Source organism: Conger conger, chromosome 9, assembly GCF_963514075.1.
Source record: "Conger conger chromosome 9, fConCon1.1, whole genome shotgun sequence".
Classification (NCBI taxonomy): Eukaryota; Metazoa; Chordata; class Actinopteri; order Anguilliformes; family Congridae; genus Conger; species Conger conger.
Genome location: NC_083768.1, coordinates 58,626,721 through 58,645,177, shown reverse-complemented (window position 1 = coordinate 58,645,177; position 18,457 = coordinate 58,626,721). Strand labels below are relative to the sequence as shown.

Sequence of the window (18,457 nt, the reverse complement as noted above, 5' to 3'; positions counted from 1 at the left end):
TTTCAATATGTTTGATACAATGCAACCGTCCTGGATGACAAAAGCATTGAAAATAATTTCATGCTTAAACTAGTTCGGTTCTTGTACGGTAATTAAACCTGGTTAAATTTTTTTGAAAAAACACACACACGCACGCACACACACCTCATTCCCCTTCTTGGCTTCCATGGAAACCCCCACAGGATCCTTTCCCCAATAGAATCTTTCCCCCATGGGAAACACACCTGTTGGTATTCTCACAAACAATCACAACATTGTTTCAATAATATGTAGAACTTTTCTTGCAGCGCTGGTAAATAAAGCTTTTTTGAGGTCTTGGTCACAGTTCATTCTGTGGCCACACTATGACTTAATATTGTACTTGAGGATCTTGATAATATCTTTGATCAAGACACTGGTGAGGAGGACAGAGGCCAGGAAACTGGCAGTGAAGGTGTATTAGAGGAGGAAGTGTCAGAAGTTGGGAGACAACACAGAATATGATCTCGACCAAGAGACAACCGGAGTGGAACAATGAGGAAGAGGGCCCTGCTGAAGTTGTTGTTACATTCAGGTCAAAGAATGGGGATTTGTCCCGGTCTTCATCCGGAGGAGAGGCCGGCTGTCGGCAGAAAATGTTATCAGGATGACCCCAGGGCCAAGGAGATACGCCATATCCTGGGCTGATAACATAAAATCCTGCTTCAAACTCTTCCTGACAGTCAATCGAAACTATTGTGATAAACATGACCAACTTGGAACAAAAGGAAGTGCACCAAGAGAAATGAGCATTTTGTGCCAGAAATGCAGTGTATATATTTGCAAGGTACATGCAACAACCACCAGAACCTTAATTGTTGTCTTTGTGATTTACTTTGTGTTTTGGTATTTTTAGTTGGCTAGGTAAGCAGTATTTGGATTGTTTGGTCACTTTTGCTTTGTTGTTTGTTTATTTGTTGATAAAAAAAAAAAAAAGGCCCTGGTCCTTATCTTTGTTGTACGGGTAGCAATTGAAATTGTACTTCCCTCTAGGGTCTTTCAGCGCACTTAGCCCTGGTCATGGGTATGCACTTTGTTGTACGTCGCTCTGGATAAGAGCGTCTGCCAAATGCCAATAATGTAATGTAATGTAATATTGCCCAACATGTGCATGAGAACACACAAAATGCGACCACCATTGATTGACAGGTTGTGAACATGTTTTTGTTATTGTTAGTAATACTGTTATTGTTACTGTTGTTCTTTAATGTGTTCAGCCATTAATTTTGTAATGTGCTAAAGTTTTCAAGTGTACTTCCTTTGCTACTAAAATTATACAGGTCAGTTTTGACCGGGAACACAAGAGATGCTATTTTGTGCCACGATTAAAAATTTTGAAATCGTTTAAAAAATTTTTTTTAACAATGTTCTTTTTTAAATCAAATTTACACAAAAACTGAGCATATTGTTAATTTAGCTGGGGATTTATTTTCCGGAATATCAGAATGCCTCGTATTTGCATACATTTCAGCCACGACTCACGGGTAGTATGATATATAGTAAATAAAGAAAAAGACGTAGCGAGGTAACAGCGACACCCCGTGTTAACATTTGTCCCTACATACATTCGCATCAGACTACCCGGAAACATCTATTTATTGTGTGAAATGGCGTCTGTTACGGGTCGCAATTTGGCAATCTGCATTATTGCCCTGATCAACTTCGTGTTCGTCTTCGGAACTGGGGCGGAATTTGTCCGGTTCATCTCATTCAGAGCAATTTACCACAACATCACCGGAGGGCCACCGCTGTGTCGGGGTAGGTTTACGAGTGTTGACGTGCAGTGACAAGTTGGCGATCCAGAGAGTCAGGAATTCAGTTCAACGCCGAGCAAACTTTGCAAACCAAGTTAATGTCTATCTAAAGTTAACTTTAGCGTCGAGATCCAGTTATCCAACTTTTCTGATGATGTCCCCGTCCTATTCAGATAAGTAGCGTAATATGTTGACAAATTCATGGTCGCAACATTAGACAATAAATAACCAAGTTAACTTACGTTAAGAGCGAAGTTATTTGGAGAAGATTATCTGGCCGAGAAGAGTTAATATACCCAGTCAGATAAATTAACATCGTCCAAGAAGCTAGTATTCATATTCGATTTTAAAAAGACAGGAAGCTAGTGGTATAAGAGTTGTTTTCTGTCCAAGTTACAGATAAAGATTGGTATTTTGCCGGTTGTCTTATCCTCCAATGACCCCGATAATTCATTTTTGTCCCTTCTTGTGGACACGGTCTGGTGTTAATATCAAGAACCATATTTTGTAATCTTCTGAAACTTACACTACACGGGACAGTGAATAAAAATAAGACGAATAATGTTTTGAAAAACATGTTTTCTTCATCCAAGGCAGTTGTATTAGGCTATCTAAAAAAATATATTGAAATACTTTTTTTCTCTTTGCTGGGTCTCTCGATGATATAACTGATTGTCTCGCCAACGTTAACCAGGTTTATTCGATAATGTACCGTCCGAAAACGAATTGTTTCAGCATGACTCAACGACTCAACGTAATGTCATATTTAAACTTGGCGCGCATAGCTTCCAAAGGGTGTAGGTATGTGAGATTTGCGGCGCCCGGCTAGCTCAGTCGGTAGAGCATGAGACTCTTAATCTCAGGGTCGTGGGTTCGAGCCCCACGTTGGGCGGAACATTTTTTCCCCCGCCTACGTATAAACATTGAGGAGATGTTCAAAAGTTAAATATTCTTGTTCGCTGTAGATTCTGTGTCATGGTCGGAGGCGCTGCGTGACAGCTCGGTGCTCCGTGCGGCGGCGGTGGACCTGGGGCTGCTAGCTCTGTTTGCCGCCCAGCATAGCCTCCTCGCCTGGGACCCTGTCAAACGGGCCTGTCTGTCTGTTCTGGGAGTCCTGAACCGGACTGCCTACTGCGCGGCCACTGCACTGGCTCTCCAGGTGAACTGCGCCGGCCAATCCTGTCTCCCTGGCCTAGACCACACCGAAAACCATCTCAGCGAGGGTCCCAAAAAAAAAAAAAGCACCTTATTTTAGATTAGCCTTTTGTTCACTTTATGCTATACTCCTTCTAATAATGTCAATATTCTCTTTTCTTTTTCAATGATAATTGTCCCTCTGTGTGTTACTTTTATTTAATCCTTTTGTTATTGGTATAAAAATATTATTATTATCACATAAAGTTATTATTAGTATTACCTAACAGTTGTTTTTATGATTATTATCATAGATAATAATAATCAGCACTATCATAAACATTATAATCAAAATTTGACAATGTTTTTTTTTTTTTTTCCTTCATATATCGTTAAATTATTTCACGTCTGTTTCCACAATTGTGCAATCCGTGCTGCCCCCTGCCGGCGGCGTGTGGTGTGGCCGGTCGGCGGGGTCCTCTCCAGGTGCTGATGCGCTGCTGGCAGCCTGTGACTGGCGCCCCCTGCCTGTGGAGTGTGAGCACTGCGCCCTGGAGCGCCTGGTTCCCGCTGCTCTGCTTCACGCTGCACTTCCTGTGCTGGGCCGTCATCTGCAGCATCCTGCTCATCTTCGACTACCCCGAGTTGCTGGGCATCAAACAGGCACGGACAGACCGCGAGGACAATTTAATCACAATTTAACACCAAAGCAAAGAGTTCGTCGGTCTGAAATAACATTTTACTCCCTCCCCTGTACCCCTCTCTCTGTTTCTCGCTCCCTCTCTTATTTCATTCATCCTTCACTGCCTCCTCTCTCTCTCTCTCTCTACTCCACCCCCCTCTCTCTCCCTCTCTCCCTCCCGCCCTCTCTCCTCCTCTCCACCCCTCCACCCCTCCCTCCAGGTGTACTATGAGTGCCTGGGTTTGGGGGACCCCCTCTCTCTGAAGTCCCCCCGGGCCCAGAGGCTCTTCTCCCACCTGCGGCACCCTGTGTGTGTGGAGCTGTGCGTGGTCCTGTGGCTCCTCCCCTCCCTGCCCCTGGACCGCCTCCTCCTGGCTGCCGGTCTGACCGCCTACCTGGCCCTGGCGCACTCCCTGGACACGCAGGACTGCGATTACCTCAGCGTGCAGCTGGCCAGCAAGCTGCACCTCTTCTCCCTGCCACCAGAGGGCAGCGTGGAGGCTAACAGTCACAAGCAAGACTGAAGAACAAGAGGGCTTCCTAAGCCACACCCCCAGGCTTGCTTGCTTCCTGCTTGCCACAAACTTCTAAGACTTATTGCTATTGCACCTTTAATGAAAGAGATATTATTGTTACCATTTACTTTTTCTTTTTTTTTTCTTTTTACCTTGATGTGGCTTCTACTGTACGATTATGACAAATGATCCACTCCAGAAAAGCTAATTTCCATTTTCCTGAGAGAAACCATTGTGGATATTCATGGTAACACTTCAACCTGGTTGCCCTAAGCCACCATGTTATGTTAGCAGCAGCTGCCCATTGGTTTTCCAAATTATTCACAGAATGGGCAGTGCTGGCCTACCGACAGTCCAACATTGCAGAATTAATTCATCAATGGATTGTGAACTACAAACTTGTGACACTTTGGTCCTAAAAAAACTGGTTTAAGCTAAAGCGTACACACTTGGTAAAACCAAGTGTAGATGCAAGTATTAACGCTAGGGTAACGTCAGATTTTCAACCGAAATGTCCAGTTTTCAAATGATCTGTACAAGTCTGGTTTGTGGTCTCTTCCTGAAATTTCCTCCTGGGTAATTGATGGATGAAATTAGATTTAGCGGTGGTTTGTAATGAACTTGCATGCCATTTCACTCCCCGTTCCGATCGAATGGCCGCCTAGTCAGCCTCCGACCCATCCGTTAACGCTGCGATGTTCCAGCTTTGTTCTTGCCGTCAGCGGATGGTGGAAAGTTTTGTAACAGGGCCCTGGACTAGGGAGAATAAAATGGGAGAGGGAGAGACAGAGTAAGAGACAAAAAAACAAACAAGTTGTTGCTGCTTGTTTACTTCAAGGCCCATGATTCGCCAAAGCTGAGGTAACCAATCAGAGGCCGGAATCGTGCCTGTTTGATGCAAATAACAAATCTGCCCTCCCACTGTCAGGCCAGATTTCAGCCACAGTACTCTATTGTTAAATTTTTAATTATGAACCCAATTAGCCACTGCATTCAGTGGCCACTGAGCAGTGTGACCCATTTGTAAGTTACTTTTTACTCTCCGGGAATCTACACTACTGGGATTACATGGTTATTGTTGGACAACAATTATTTATTGTGTATCTTTTCACCAGTATTTCAAGTAATTCTTTTACAGGGCTTGAATTGTTCCTTTTGAGATCATTTATTTTTTTAAGGTTAACTTTATTAGTCAGCATCTGTGTGGCTAATCCATTTTTTTTTCTTTCTGTTAGTCAATTTCCTTTGCCTCCATCTTGTGTCTATGTTCTGTCCATTGTGCAAGTTCATTAAGATGTCTGTTGCATTCACTGCGATCCTGCCTTTGATTCTGATGTGATCACCAGCATTTTACATGAAAAAGGACAATCTTAAGATTGTGCTTCAGGATTCTCTTTTAAATATGTTTTCAAGTTTTAAACAATCATGCAGTTTGGTTGACCAGACCACGGACTGCTTATCACAATGCACTTTTCCTGGTGAATTGTGTTTGCCTCTTAATACCAGGGTTTAAATTCTGACTTCACATTTGTTTTTTTCTCACCATTTTGTCTATTTATGATTCTTCTAAATTGCCTTGTTACTCGCCCAAACTGCGCCCCCTGCTGGTTAGACAAAATATATCGCATCCCTCCCCCCCGTATTCAGTGCTCAACAGTTAAGACGCTGATTGGCTCATTCCTGTCACGTGGCGAGTCTGAGCCACACAGTGTTGACATCGTTGATGTTTCCGTCTTTGGTCCTCTCGGCGCCCGAACAGCGGTGCCGAGGAGCGACACTGATTGGTGGAGATAATCTTGATCTGAGGATCAATTTTGAAATGCCGCCTTGTATGTCTTCTTTAACATGCTTATGGGAAAGTTGAACAAACGAATTGCGTTTGAATGCAGCACAGTTAGATCGCAGCTAAACCTTATTTCCAAGGGAGCGGGGTGTGGACGCGTGACTATAGTTTCTTGTGATAGGCTTTTTATGAAGATTGTTTAATTGGTAGTGACACTGAAATATATTTTGCTTTTACTGCCACATATATATGTATTTTTATTGTAAAGAAAATTTGCCTTTTAAAATACACGAGTAAGCTTGATATATCTTTGTTTGTTTGGCTTGTTTTTCAAGTATTATTTAATCCTACACTGAAACAGTTGCCCAACGAGCAAAATGAGGAAAAATCAGTGTCGAAATAGTGTAAAATAGCCTTCAAATATTTTAAAATCTATAAAACGTTACACTTATATAGGCCAACATTGGACTATAGTAAGCATTTTTCATTATGAAGCATAGCCTATGATAAATCACACGCTCATCAAAAGTCACGGTACGCACTGATACCGTCTACTTTGATTCATGCAATTCTGGCAGATTGCCATTTAGACTGTGACTTGTCATTAAGATGTGCATGCTAGCCACATTGAAAACGAATTCTGAAAGCCACTCTTACAACAAATTAGCCCACGGAGTTTAATAAAGTAGGCCCATATATTTTCTCTCGGAGAATTTCCGAAAACGGGTGTTTAATTCCTGAGCGGCTAGCGCGTTTATGCCACTTTTACCCCCCCCTCGGATAATTCGCATTTACACCGGTGAGCAGTGGGCTCCCACCGTCATGAGACCCCCCCCCCCCCCCATCTCCTCTACTCTCCCACCCTGGTAAAAAAAAAAAAAAGAAGAGGCAGAAAGGATGGAGGGATGCTGGGATGGCTGGGTGCCTTATTTAAATGTCTTTTCTTAGTTCCTGGGAGTTAGCAGCAATATGGTGTGTGGTGCTAACTCGCCGAGGGAGTCTAATGTTATTATCGGATTAGCGGGGAAATCACAGAAGCCGGGGAATATTTACGACCGATGGAGGTGTGTTCCGTTTACCGCGACGGAACTCCTAGCACAGACATTAACTGATAAGTCAAATTGCTTTGGCGTTTTAATAATTAAAAAAAACTTTTACCGGTCTATAGTCGATGACACAAATAGACCCCTCTGGGATACGGCTTATGCAGGCCGTCGTCAGCGCGAAGGGGACGTTTTCCAGCCTGACCGGAGCCCTCAGAGGCGCAAGCCTATCTGTTTCTCCGTCCGGAAAGGATGCGGTTCTCCAGGGCGACCTAGACGAAGGTTCAAATCATAGTTTCAACGCGAAAACAAAACCCACATCGCCTGTGGGTAGGCCCAGTGCGGGAACAGGAGTGCACATCAAACTATTCAGGTAGGCTAATGCCGCTGCTTTCGACCAACTGCCACAGCTTGTCTTGGTGGAAAAATGTCAAATATCCTTGAGACAAGTCAAACGGATAAGTGTGCGCGGGTGGCATGAACAAAAGTTTTTGTTATATTATCGGTGGCTTTCTGTCTTTTTTTTCTGGAAAGTAGCCTATCCTTTCGGCGTTTAAGGCCATTTTGGTTGACACGAATGCCAGTATGCGTTGTGTCAGAGGATAAAGGGTGCTGGTCGCGGTTGTGGCAGCCCCTTGTCCGCTGCAGAAACCGGCGCAGCTTTGCCATGTAGAAAATGGAACAAGAGAAAAAAATACAACGAGGGACTCTTCCTCCCCGCCTGCCGTTTCCCCCGTCTGTCAGTGAAGTTTCCGATCAGCCGCGGCGGTTCGTTTTCTCGTCTATTCGTCTGTTGGCCGCAATCTGGTCCTCCACATTTTCATTCTGGCAAACAGTTGTATTTAAACAAGTAGGCAATTTGTTGTGCCGCGTGTCGCGGGAGGAAGAAAAAGTCGATTCGTGCGCACGAACATTTGGGAGTGTGTGCGTTGGCTTAAGGCAACAAATCAAGACATTGCTATTTTGGAAATCTGAGCCCCCTTTCGTGATCGGGAAAAAGTAACTGTATTGTGCACAGCGACAGACGGAAAGGTAGGACACGGCAGTAACATTGCACTGTGCTTTTGTATGTTATTCGTTTAAAATCTTAAGTTCTCGTTATGAAAACTTACCATGTAGGCTATCCCCGCTTGAAACAGGAAAGGGTCTGGGAAGTTCGGGGGCGCAAAAGCGTTTTTTTTATTTTTGTTTCAGTGATTCACATTTTCCCTTTTTTAAGCACAAGAGTAACTTCTGCATTCAATTGTAGATTTGGATATTCACTTTGTGTTTTTTTTTTCTTTTTTTCTTTTCTCTCGGTTGAATGTGGGTGGACAACTGTATAATGACCGGCTTTTGGTCTGCGCAATTTCGCGATCAGTGAGAATGCAACTGAATTTATGTGCAACTGAAGAAAAAATTCACTTCGAATCTCTTTCGTATTCACTCCAAGCTCTGACTCTGTCTACATTTAAAGGGGAAGTGGGTTTATCGGGAGCTCTGGAAGGAACACGCTTGTCAGCACAGTTCCAAAAAATGATGTCATGAAAGCGGGAATCGTCCTTAGTCAGAGAAAGACTGAAAGGGTCGGTCGCAGGATCCGACTGACATCAGCGGCATTACTGATTCCACACAATCACGGGCCACAGAAAGGTGCCGAGATCCTCCGCGAAAGCTACTGCACGAGATGGACGGTGACATCATCAGTCACTGCCGCTCAGCTGAAGCAGCCTGAAGCAGCGCCCGTCTCCCGATGAGAGGCGCGTGCGGGTTCGGTCTAGCCGCAGCGCGCTTCGTCCCTAACTGTCATCACCGTCGACAAATTCCAGAAAGATGTGTTGTTGATTCTTACACAGTATGTGTTCCTTATTTACAGTACAGATTTAAAGCCTATTTTGCGCTTTCTCTGTTTTCACAGGAAGTTGCTCTGCCCGCAGGACAGAAGGTCCAAGGCGACTGGCGACAGGAAGCCTGAAGCAAGAGGGAAAAATTCAGTGACCAGTTCCTGATTTCAGTCTGTCTGTCCACCAACTGCAATCCTCCCCTCCATACACACACACACACACTCACACACACACTCACACACACACACTCACACACGCGCACACGCACTCCTATGTCTGCCTCCTTGCCGGAATGGAAGCAGCAGCTGCTGGAGAGGAAGAGGAGAGAGGAAGAGGAGAAAGAGAGGAGGGAGCATGAGGAGGAGGCGCGGCTGGCCAACATGCCCGCCTGGAAGCGCGGGATCATCCAGCGGAGGAGAGCCAAGCAGGACGGAGGAGGAGGAGGAGAGAGGGAGAGAGAGCGGGGGAGAGAGGAGGGGCCCATAGAGGGCGAGTTACCGCCACCACAGATTGCCACGGCGATGGAGAGCCGGGTCGCCGCGGAGACGATCCGCCCCGTGCAGCAGAACCCGTTCATTCGCTCACAGAGCGGCTGGAGGGGGCGGGGCGGGCCGGAGGCGGGCGGCGCTTCAGGAGAGGGGGCGGGGCCACACAACAGAGGGCGGGGCCAGGGCGGGGAGGCGGGGCCAGAGAGGGAAACTGGGGAAACACCGGAGAAAGAGAGAGAGAAGAAGGAGGGGAGAGAGAAGGGGAAGAAGGAGGGGAGAGAGAGGGGGAATGGGCGGGAGGCCGACGCCCCTGCGTATCCCCGCCCCCCCCGGCCGCTTGGCCCCGCCCTCCGCACCATACGGGCTAAAAACATCATCATCATTCAGAAGGACCGGGACGGAGGGAGAGAGGGGGAGGAGGAGAGAGAGGCGGAAGGGGTGGAGGAGGAAGAGGAGGAGGGAGAGGAAGGGGGGGTGAGGGTGGATCTGAGGGAGATCCTGGCCGGGGGAGGGAGCGTGACCGAAATCAAAGCGTCAGAAGTCCTGATTATAAATCCCTCCCTCAGCCCGGGGCTGAACGACAGAGCGAGAGAGAGGGAGGGAGAGAGGGATGGACAGGAGGCCCCTGTCTGGAGAGAGAAAGAGAGAAGAGAGAGAAAAGAGAGGGGGAGAGTGAAAGAGGTGGAGACGGGCATTCACACAGAGGGAGAGAAAGAGAGGGAGAAAGGGAGGGAGGGAGACAGAGAGAGAGAGAGGGAGAGGGGTAAGGCAGAGACAGGCTCGGGGCTGGTCAGTCAGCTCTTGAGTAAATTCGGGGAGCAGCCCAAGCCCCCGTTCCGCTCCAAGAGCTCCGACTGCTTCGTCCCGCCCCCCAGGGGTGAGGGGCGTGGCCCAGGGGCGGGGCCCTGCAGGGGCGTCCCCAAACGCTCCGTCAGCTTCTCTGAGCGGCCAATCGACCAAGAGCAGGGGGAAGGGGTGGGGCCAGAACCGCAGGGTCGCCATAGTGACAGCCCAGTGGGCGGGGCCTGGCCCGATGGTGAGGGGGAGGGGCCAGACAGGGGCTTCGGGGCAGAGCCTAAAAAAGGGGTAAAGGGAGAGACCTCGATGAGGGGGAGAGAGAGGGAGGGAGAGAGGGAGGGAGGGAGAGAGGGAGGAGACGCAGACAGGGGGTTCACCCTGGCCTCCCGCAGACGTGTGGAGGGACTGGGATTCGCCCGGAGGCTGCCGGTGCGGCAGGAAGCAAGGGAGAAGCAGAGGATGCTGGGACAGGGCAGGGAGGCTGGCTGGAGGACTGAGGGGGAGGAGGGGGAGGAGGCAGAGTCAGGGAGGAAGGGGGGAGACGGAGGAGAGGTGGAGGAGAAGAAGATGAGGCGACTGACAGGCCCTAACACCCCCTCAGCAGAGCGCGAAACCCGGCGTGCCCTACCCCCCCAGGGGCACAGAGACCCCCCCACGGGGGGAGTGGAGGAGCGGGAGAGAGGGAGGGGGAGCCCCAGCTGTGTGCCCAAAATGGAGCCCGAAATCCAGGTACCCAGGGTGCACTTCTACGGCGAGGAGCCAACACAGGGAGCGGGCCCAGGGGCGGGACGACCTTTGACCTTTCGCGCCAAGTCCCTGCAGGAGAAGATCGGGCAGAGAGAAAGGGAGAAGTGGGAAAGAGAGAAAGAGAGGGAAGGAGGAGAGGGAGAAAGAGGAGGAGTGGAGGAGGAGAGCAGGACAGGGGGAGCGGTAGGAGAAGAGGACGGAGGGGTGGAAAGGGAGAGAGAGAGGAGGCAGACGGCAGCAGAGGGGCAAGGAGGAGTGGAGGAGAGCGGGGGAGGAGGGCGGCCGTCGCTCTGCAGCATCACACAGGAACAGGAAGTGGCCGCGACAAAACCCGGGCCCCAACTTCCTGTTTCTGCAGCGAGAGCTACAGCGGGCGTCTGGAGCGCAGCAGCAGCAGACAGAGAGGCAGAGAGACGCTCTGCACCGCCGCCATCGCCGGGAGTCCAGGGACCCGGAGGAGGACGGGTACAGGGCGAAGAAAAGGAAGAAACGGAGGGAGGAGAAAGAGAGGCCGACAGAGGGGAGATGAACCGACGTTACTTGCCTCCCTCTTTCTCGCCCTCCCCCCCCCCTCCCTCTGTCTCGCTGGTCGGAGTGCGGCGCCTTCACGGCACATCCGTGGCCAGTTGCCGTGGCGGCCAAAGGGCGGAGCCCGTGGGGCAGGGGGCGGAGCCAGAATCGGAAGGGGTTGCCGTGGCGACCCTGCAGACGAGTCTGGAGCTGCTGCACCTGAGGGAGGCGGGGGCGGGGGGCAGGAAGTGGCCCCCCCAGCTCGGCCAAAAGGCCGGAGGGGAGACCCAGCCCCCGCCCCAGGCCCTGAGGGGGCCCCGGGCCCTGCCCGCCCCCTCCAGCCAGCCTCAGACCCCCAAGCCTCTCACCATCAGCCCCAGGACCGGGCCCGCAGAGCAGGGGGCCCCCGCCGACCCCACGCCTGCAGCCACACCCCCCCTCTTCTCCCTCAGGAGCTCCGGCGGGGCTCAGGGGAAAAGGGGCAACACCATCACCATCTCCCCCCGCAGGTCTCCCGCAGGCCTGGGGGCAGTTAGGGCAGGCGCCCCTACCCGCACAGGCTGCAGCATCACTGTCACCCCTCGGGCGACCGCCGCCCCCGCCCCCACCCCCACCCCCAACGGGACGGCCGCAGAACCAGGGGACGGAGGCAAGAAGAGGTACCCCACGGCCCAGGAGATCCAGGTGATCGGAGGGTACCAGAGTCTGGACCGGTCCTGCCTGGCAAAGCAGCGCCGCAAGCACAAGGAGGTGAGTCAGCGACCGGGCCGGCGGATCCGGTCCTCCTGAATATCGGACCTTTCCTGGGCCCGAGGACACGTCACACATCGTCTCTGGGTGGGAAAGCTCTTCTGGGATCTAGGTGTCCCTCAAACTAACCCCGGCCTTAACCCTAATGCTCACCCAATCACCAATGGATCCTAAAACTTAGTACTTTTTTCTCTGAACTAACGCACATAAAACTACACAAGTGGGACTAAATTCATCCTAATTAAAGGCTCCAGTATGGCCTTTTTCTGATTAATTTGGAAAATATTTTTTTAATTAACCTAATCCTAATCCTAACCCTAAACCTAATTCTAATTTACATTTTCAAATATACTCATGAATATGTATATATTTCCAAATAATATCTGTTTTGCCAGATTTGTTTTAGATACTTTTAAATGATATTGGTTTCTTTGTGGGAGCGAGAGATTATTTCTGGCCATATTGTAGCTGTGGATGTAAGGGCTGTAAGAACAGCGAGGTTCATTTCCTTCATGTGACATCGACCGTTTGGAAACCCTCCTACGCCCCAAAACATTCACACAGTTCATGGTATCAATGCTAGAAGTGTGTGTGTGTGTGTGTGTGTGTGTATGAGTGTGTGTGCGTGTGTATGAATGTGTGTGTGTGTCTGTGTGTGTGTGTATGAATGTGTCTGTGTGTCTGTGTGTGTATGTGTGTGTATGAGTGTGTGTGTATATGTGTCTATGAGAGTGTGTGTGTGTGTGTATGAATGTGTCTGTGTGTATGAGTGTGTGTGTGTATATGTGTCTATGAGAGTGTGTTTGTATGAGTGTGTGTGTGTATATGTGTCTATGAGAGTGTGTGTGTGAGTGTGTGTGTATGAGTGTGTGTGTGTATATGTGTCTATGAGAGTGTGTGTGTGTGTGTGTATGAGTGTGTGTGTGTATATGTGTCTATGAGAGTGTGTGTGTGTATGAGTGTGTGTGTATGTGTCTATGAGAGTGTCTGTGTGTGTGTGTGTGTGTGTGTGTGTATGAGTGTGTGTGTATATGTGTCTATGAGAGTGTGTGTGTGTGTGTGTGTATGAGTGTGTGTATATGTTTCTATGAGAGTGTGTGTGTGTATGAGTGTGTGTGTGTGTGTATATGTGTCTATGAGAGTGTGTGTGTGTGAGTGTGTGTGTCTATGAGAGTGTGTGTGTATATGAGAGTGTGTGTGTGTGTGTCTATGAGAGTGTGTGTGTGTGTGTGTGTGTATGTGAGAGAGTGTGAGTGTGTGTGTGTGTGTGTGTATGTGAGAGTGTGAGTGTGTGTGTGTGAGTGTGTGAGTGTGTGTATGTGTCCACATTTTTGCCACTCATTTGGTAAGTGCATGAAAATGAGAATTTTCAGCAAGCCATTTTAGAGTTTCTGAAAAGTGTGCGTGACATTTTCAAACATTGGACACTTACTTTAACACATTAATAAAAATATACCCGCCTCACCCATATTCTTTTTTACAATCATGTGGAAATAACCAAGTAAATTGTATAAAAATATGTCACTACAGTGTTATGTAAAATGTATGTTTCAAAAACCTCCTGAGTTCCTGCCTTCCTGTGCAGAACTGAATGCGAGCAGTGTGGTTTGGTGGTGGAACCATTTTAAAAAACAACTTCTCAATTCAGACTACCACATAAAGCAACCAACCTTTCTAGCTCTAGAGCCGGGGTGTCCAATCTTAAAAAACTGGCGTGAATTTATGTCATAGCCCAGCACTAAGGCACATGATTTAATCAGCTGAATCAGGTGTCATAGTGCAAATCTGCATGGTTTACAGGCTTTTGGGTTCCTACACCCTGATTGTTTTTAGTGAGTATGGTGTCATAGGTGAGTCGTGGAGTAGGTCTGAACAACTGCCTAATTAATATGGATAACTAATTGCAGGAAACGTATATAGGGACACAGATCATAGCCTTCAGCTGGCAGTCGTGAGCTTGTGTGTGTATGTAGCCTAAAATGACAGGTCACATGAATAATTTTGCTCATTAGATGAAATGAATACTGCAAATTGGTATGAAATCCAGAAATAGATACAACCCCCGGTCTTAGTTAATGGTGAGAGATTATAATTCACTCTAAATCAGATCAGAGGAGTCAGTTATCTTGTGCTACTGAACTAAACATTCAAACACAGATGCTTTCAGTTTCATTATCGTTATTTTTAGCAAATAAAAACTTTTGGGCTGAGTATCAGCTCCCATTTTGAAAAGAAAAGCATAGCAGTGCTCTAGGATTTCTAGGACAAACAGGAAAGACATTTGTGACAATGTGCAATTACTAACCACTGTAATTTACTAACCAGTGGTCCACTTATTCTGTCCTGTCCAGTGTTCAGTTATGTTAGGGCTGTTCATGTCTTCTACAGGCAGGATAATGTTAAACTATGGGAGTGGGGGGCGGGGGTTCTTAGCTGACTCCCCCACATCCGCAAAAGCATTATTTATGCTTCTCAAGCACAAAGACGACGAATACACCTACTTCCCCTTTCACACTAACTCACTTCCTGTGAGAGAGGAGACAGAGAGACGGAGAATGAGAGAGAGAGAGAGAGAGAGAGAGAGAGAGAGAGCGCTGTCATGTAAAAATACTGTTTTGTTTCTTATTTGAAAGCATTGTTTTGCAACGTTTCATGTTTGCGTAAAGATTTGGTAAAGAAATATGTCATGCCAATAACGCTGTTAAAATGTACTTTTCCCCATTCTGATGGTTGATGCGAACATTCACTGAAGCTCCTGACCCGTATCTGCATGATTTTATGCAATGCACTGCTGCCACACGGTTGGCTGATTAGATTATAGTTGGTGTGCAGTGTTCCTAATAAAGCGCTTAGTGAGTGTATTTCACATTAATTACCACCGTGCTGCGGCGTGTTCCATTCTCACTGTGAGGGCCTCAGTCAGAACCCCTCGCTGCACGCAAAGCTGTGTCGAGAATCAACCTGTCATATTGTCTCTCTCTTCCCATGTCTCTACCCCCTGCTGTGCTCCCCTGGGTTAATCACTTCAGCCAGAGGATTACCCTCTCTCTCTCTCTCTATCTCTGTCCCTCTCTTTATACCTCCGTCCATCTCTCTCTATCCCTCTCTCTCAGTGCAGTGTTAATGTATTGTAGTGTCAGTCAACCAATGCAGTGCACTTTACATTCGAAAAATTCTATAAGAAATCGATAAAACAGTAAAAATCTAATTAAAGCAATAAAAACAATAAAACAACAAAGATCAATATATATCAAACTATAACATATCAAAGAATGAGAGATGGCAGATGAATGAGTAAATAGATAAATAAATGAATGAATGAATAAGTAAGGTGTGTGAGTAAGCATCATAGCCATCAAATTTGCACTTCACCGATGTCTTGATTTGATCCAAAATGGAGGTCAACTGGCCCTGCACAACACTGTTATACATGCCACATAGCAGGATGGGACGTTAATTGGTTAATTGTATCATACGGTACACCTGTGTGGAAGCATCTGCATTTGTTGTGTTTCTCCGCAAATTTTTTTCCTTTAATGTGTCACTCGTCTGTAAGTGAAAATGAGTAAATACTTAAATAAATGGGTAAATAAGTCTGTAAACTGTGTGTGTGAATCTTCTCTCTCACCCCCGCAGATGAAGGTGTGTGTAAACTGTGTGTGTGAATCTCTCTCACCCCCGCAGGTGAAGGTGTGTGTAAACTGTGTGTGTGAATCTCTCCCACCCCCGCAGGTGAAGGTGTGTGTAAACTGTGTGTGTGAATCTCTCCCACCCCCGCAGGTGAAGGTGTGTGTAAACTGTGTGTGTGAATCTCTCCCACCCCCGCAGGTGAAGGTGTGTGTAAACTGTGTGTGTGAATCTCTCCCACCCCCGCAGGTGAAGGTGTGTGTAAACTGTGTGTGTGAATCTCTCCCACCCCCGCAGGTGAAGGTGTGTGTAAACTGTGTGTGTGAATCTCTCCCACCCCCGCAGGTGAAGGTGTGTGTAAACTGTGTGTGTGAATCTCTCCCACCCCCGCAGGTGAAGGTGTGCTTTGACGACACGCGGTTGGAGCAGCTTTGCGAGTACCCTTCAGAGAGCGCGTGGTTGGCCTGCTTCCCCTGCCCCACCCAGCCAATCACGGAGAGAGAGGGCCAGGCCAGAGGGGTGGAGGACGAGGAGGAAGAGGAGGAGGAAGAGGGAGGAGCGTTCCCATCCGGGAACGTCAGGATGGCGCGGCCTGCAGCTGGCCGAATGCTGAGAGTGGGTCAGTGCCTCCATTATGAAATATTACACCATAATTAATCATTAATATTTACACAAACCGGGGGTGCCAATAATTGTGGAAGCTGTTTTATTGGGAAATAAATGTCTGTCACCATGGCACTGTCCAGTGATCCCCTCATTGCAAAATATTACATCATAATTGTTCATCAATATTTACATATGTGTATCACTACAGCGCCATCATATGATCCCCCAATTATTCAATATTACGCACACTTCATAATTCATATTTACACGTGTACAACAACTGCGCTACCCAATTATCCCCTCATTATGAAATATTACAGCATAATTCATGAATAATATCTGAATAATTCATCATCAGGGTTTGTTTCTGTGCGAGGGTCCACAGTAAAGCCATAACCTGGCCATGACTGTGCCGTTACTGTTTTTAGGCCCTGACTTATCTCTCTCTTTACGGTCCTGTTACTGTTTTTAAACCCTGATTTCTCTCTCTCTTCACTGTGCTGTTACTGTTTTTAAGCCTGTATCTCTCTTTTTGATCTCTACAGATGAGTCATGTCATCGATGAGAGAGGGCAATCACCTTGAAAAGTTTTTTCATGTAAATCCCCTATGTTTTGACTGTGTATTGTTTTGCCTGTTGTGTGTATTTGTGTGAGCAGCTATCAGGCGCTTTCAGTGTTTTTAATACAGAGCAGAGTCTGCTGATTGGTTCATACATGTCAGAGACGGAAGCTGAAGGCGGGAGCTTGCTCACGAAAGCTCATATGGTATATAAGAACATATAGTATCACTCCGAAATTTAAATATGAACTGTCAGACAATGGCTCGAGAGTCACTATGGCAACTTTTTTTGGAAATTATGTTATTGATTTATTATCTGTTAAATGTGGTCATGCGTTTTCTTCTTTACGGCAAAATTTGTAAATGAACCATGGTGATTTTATTATTTTAAATAGACAACATTGTGTAGAGTTGTAAATCATGTTATATACTTTTACATCATCATCATCATCATCATCATTTTTTATCATTTTAAACTGCTGGTAGCGACAGCAAAGTGTTGTGTAGTTATATTCTTCACAACACCTTGAGTCTTGAGTCTTCCCTGTGCTCTGACAGTGTGCTTCTGTAAATATGAACAATGAAAGACTGTTTTGACTGCACATCGTTTTGAATGAAAATGGTGGAAAAAATTATTTTCTACTCAGCCAAGGCATGTATAGGCGCACACTTCTGTTTACAAAAAGAAGATAAATTTGCAAGGGCTATTGAGGTCCGTAATTTATATTTTGATATCCTTAAACGGGACGTTTTCTCAGCTTTATTGTGTTTTGGTGCATTTTAACTTATTTCTATGTCACATTGATTTTTATTGTATTTCAATGTCGCAACTTTTTGGGGGGCAAATGTTCACTCTATGACAGGGGTTCCCAAACTGTGCGTGGGGACCCCATGTTGGGTCGCCAGATTTCAGGATGGGGTCACCTGAAAATCTTTCAAAACATATAATGTCATTTTTGTCTCTTAAAAATATGTGAATGTAGGCCACTACATGCTTACCATTACCATACCAACAGACCGACTATAATAAAGCAATGAGGCAGGAGAGGTTGTGGAATATTTACAGTGTAGTCGTGGTGTTGTTAGGCACAAGATGTGTGGGTGGGGTGTTGGGGTGGTGTAAGTTTGTGAACATTCATTTGGGGTCACATCAGGAAAATGTTTGGGAACCCTTGCTCAATTATTTGCACTTACATATATCCATTTTAAATTTATGTTTTATAATATGAAGCTGGCTTCACAATATGAATGTTAATAAATTATTATAGACAAAATGAATGTTCCTATATTGTTTATAACGGTTTGGGAAAGACTAAAGTTGGAGGTGGGAAATACACATATAATACATAAATACATATATTTTACGAAGCAAAATTGTTTACATTACACAGGCTGTGCGTGTCGGTAAGTGTGTGAGCGCTCAGAATTAGGGAAACATATTTCAACCGGAAGTCAAACAGTTAAACAAAAACAGTTTCCGTCATCACTCTTTTAATCACGGAACTCTATGGTTTTAATCGACTTCCTGAAGCCTCTCATCGTAAATTGCCATGTGAACACCACTGATAAAGTTTAACAGGCGACGGCCCATGACATCTAGAGGACACACTAAGCGTCCT

The 18,457-nt window shown here is 46.8% G+C and overlaps 2 protein-coding genes and 1 non-coding gene across 3 annotated transcripts; all 3 read left to right on the top strand.

Moving 5' to 3' along the window:
* The first annotated feature begins 1,612 nt into the window (after nucleotides 1-1,612).
* nrm (nurim) lies at nucleotides 1,613-6,189 on the top strand. Its single transcript, XM_061255101.1, has 4 exons — nucleotides 1,613-1,776; nucleotides 2,738-2,931; nucleotides 3,393-3,569; nucleotides 3,810-6,189. Exons 1-4 carry the CDS (start codon nucleotides 1,626-1,628, stop codon nucleotides 4,110-4,112), a joined length of 825 nt encoding a protein of 274 aa, XP_061111085.1. The 5' UTR covers nucleotides 1,613-1,625; the 3' UTR covers nucleotides 4,113-6,189.
* Nucleotides 2,592-2,664, top strand: trnak-cuu (transfer RNA lysine (anticodon CUU)). The gene has a single exon. It is a non-coding gene; the product is annotated as a tRNA-Lys (tRNA).
* Nucleotides 6,190-7,616: 1,427 nt separating the features above from the next.
* LOC133137732 (phostensin-like) lies at nucleotides 7,617-18,112 on the top strand. The gene is made up of 8 exons (XM_061256062.1): nucleotides 7,617-7,961; nucleotides 8,827-9,201; nucleotides 10,063-10,326; nucleotides 10,675-10,871; nucleotides 11,144-11,250; nucleotides 11,381-12,045; nucleotides 16,066-16,291; nucleotides 16,824-18,112. Exons 2-8 carry the CDS (start codon nucleotides 9,025-9,027, stop codon nucleotides 16,841-16,843), a joined length of 1,656 nt encoding a protein of 551 aa, XP_061112046.1. The 5' UTR covers nucleotides 7,617-7,961; nucleotides 8,827-9,024; the 3' UTR covers nucleotides 16,844-18,112.
* Nucleotides 18,113-18,457: the final 345 nt, after the last annotated feature.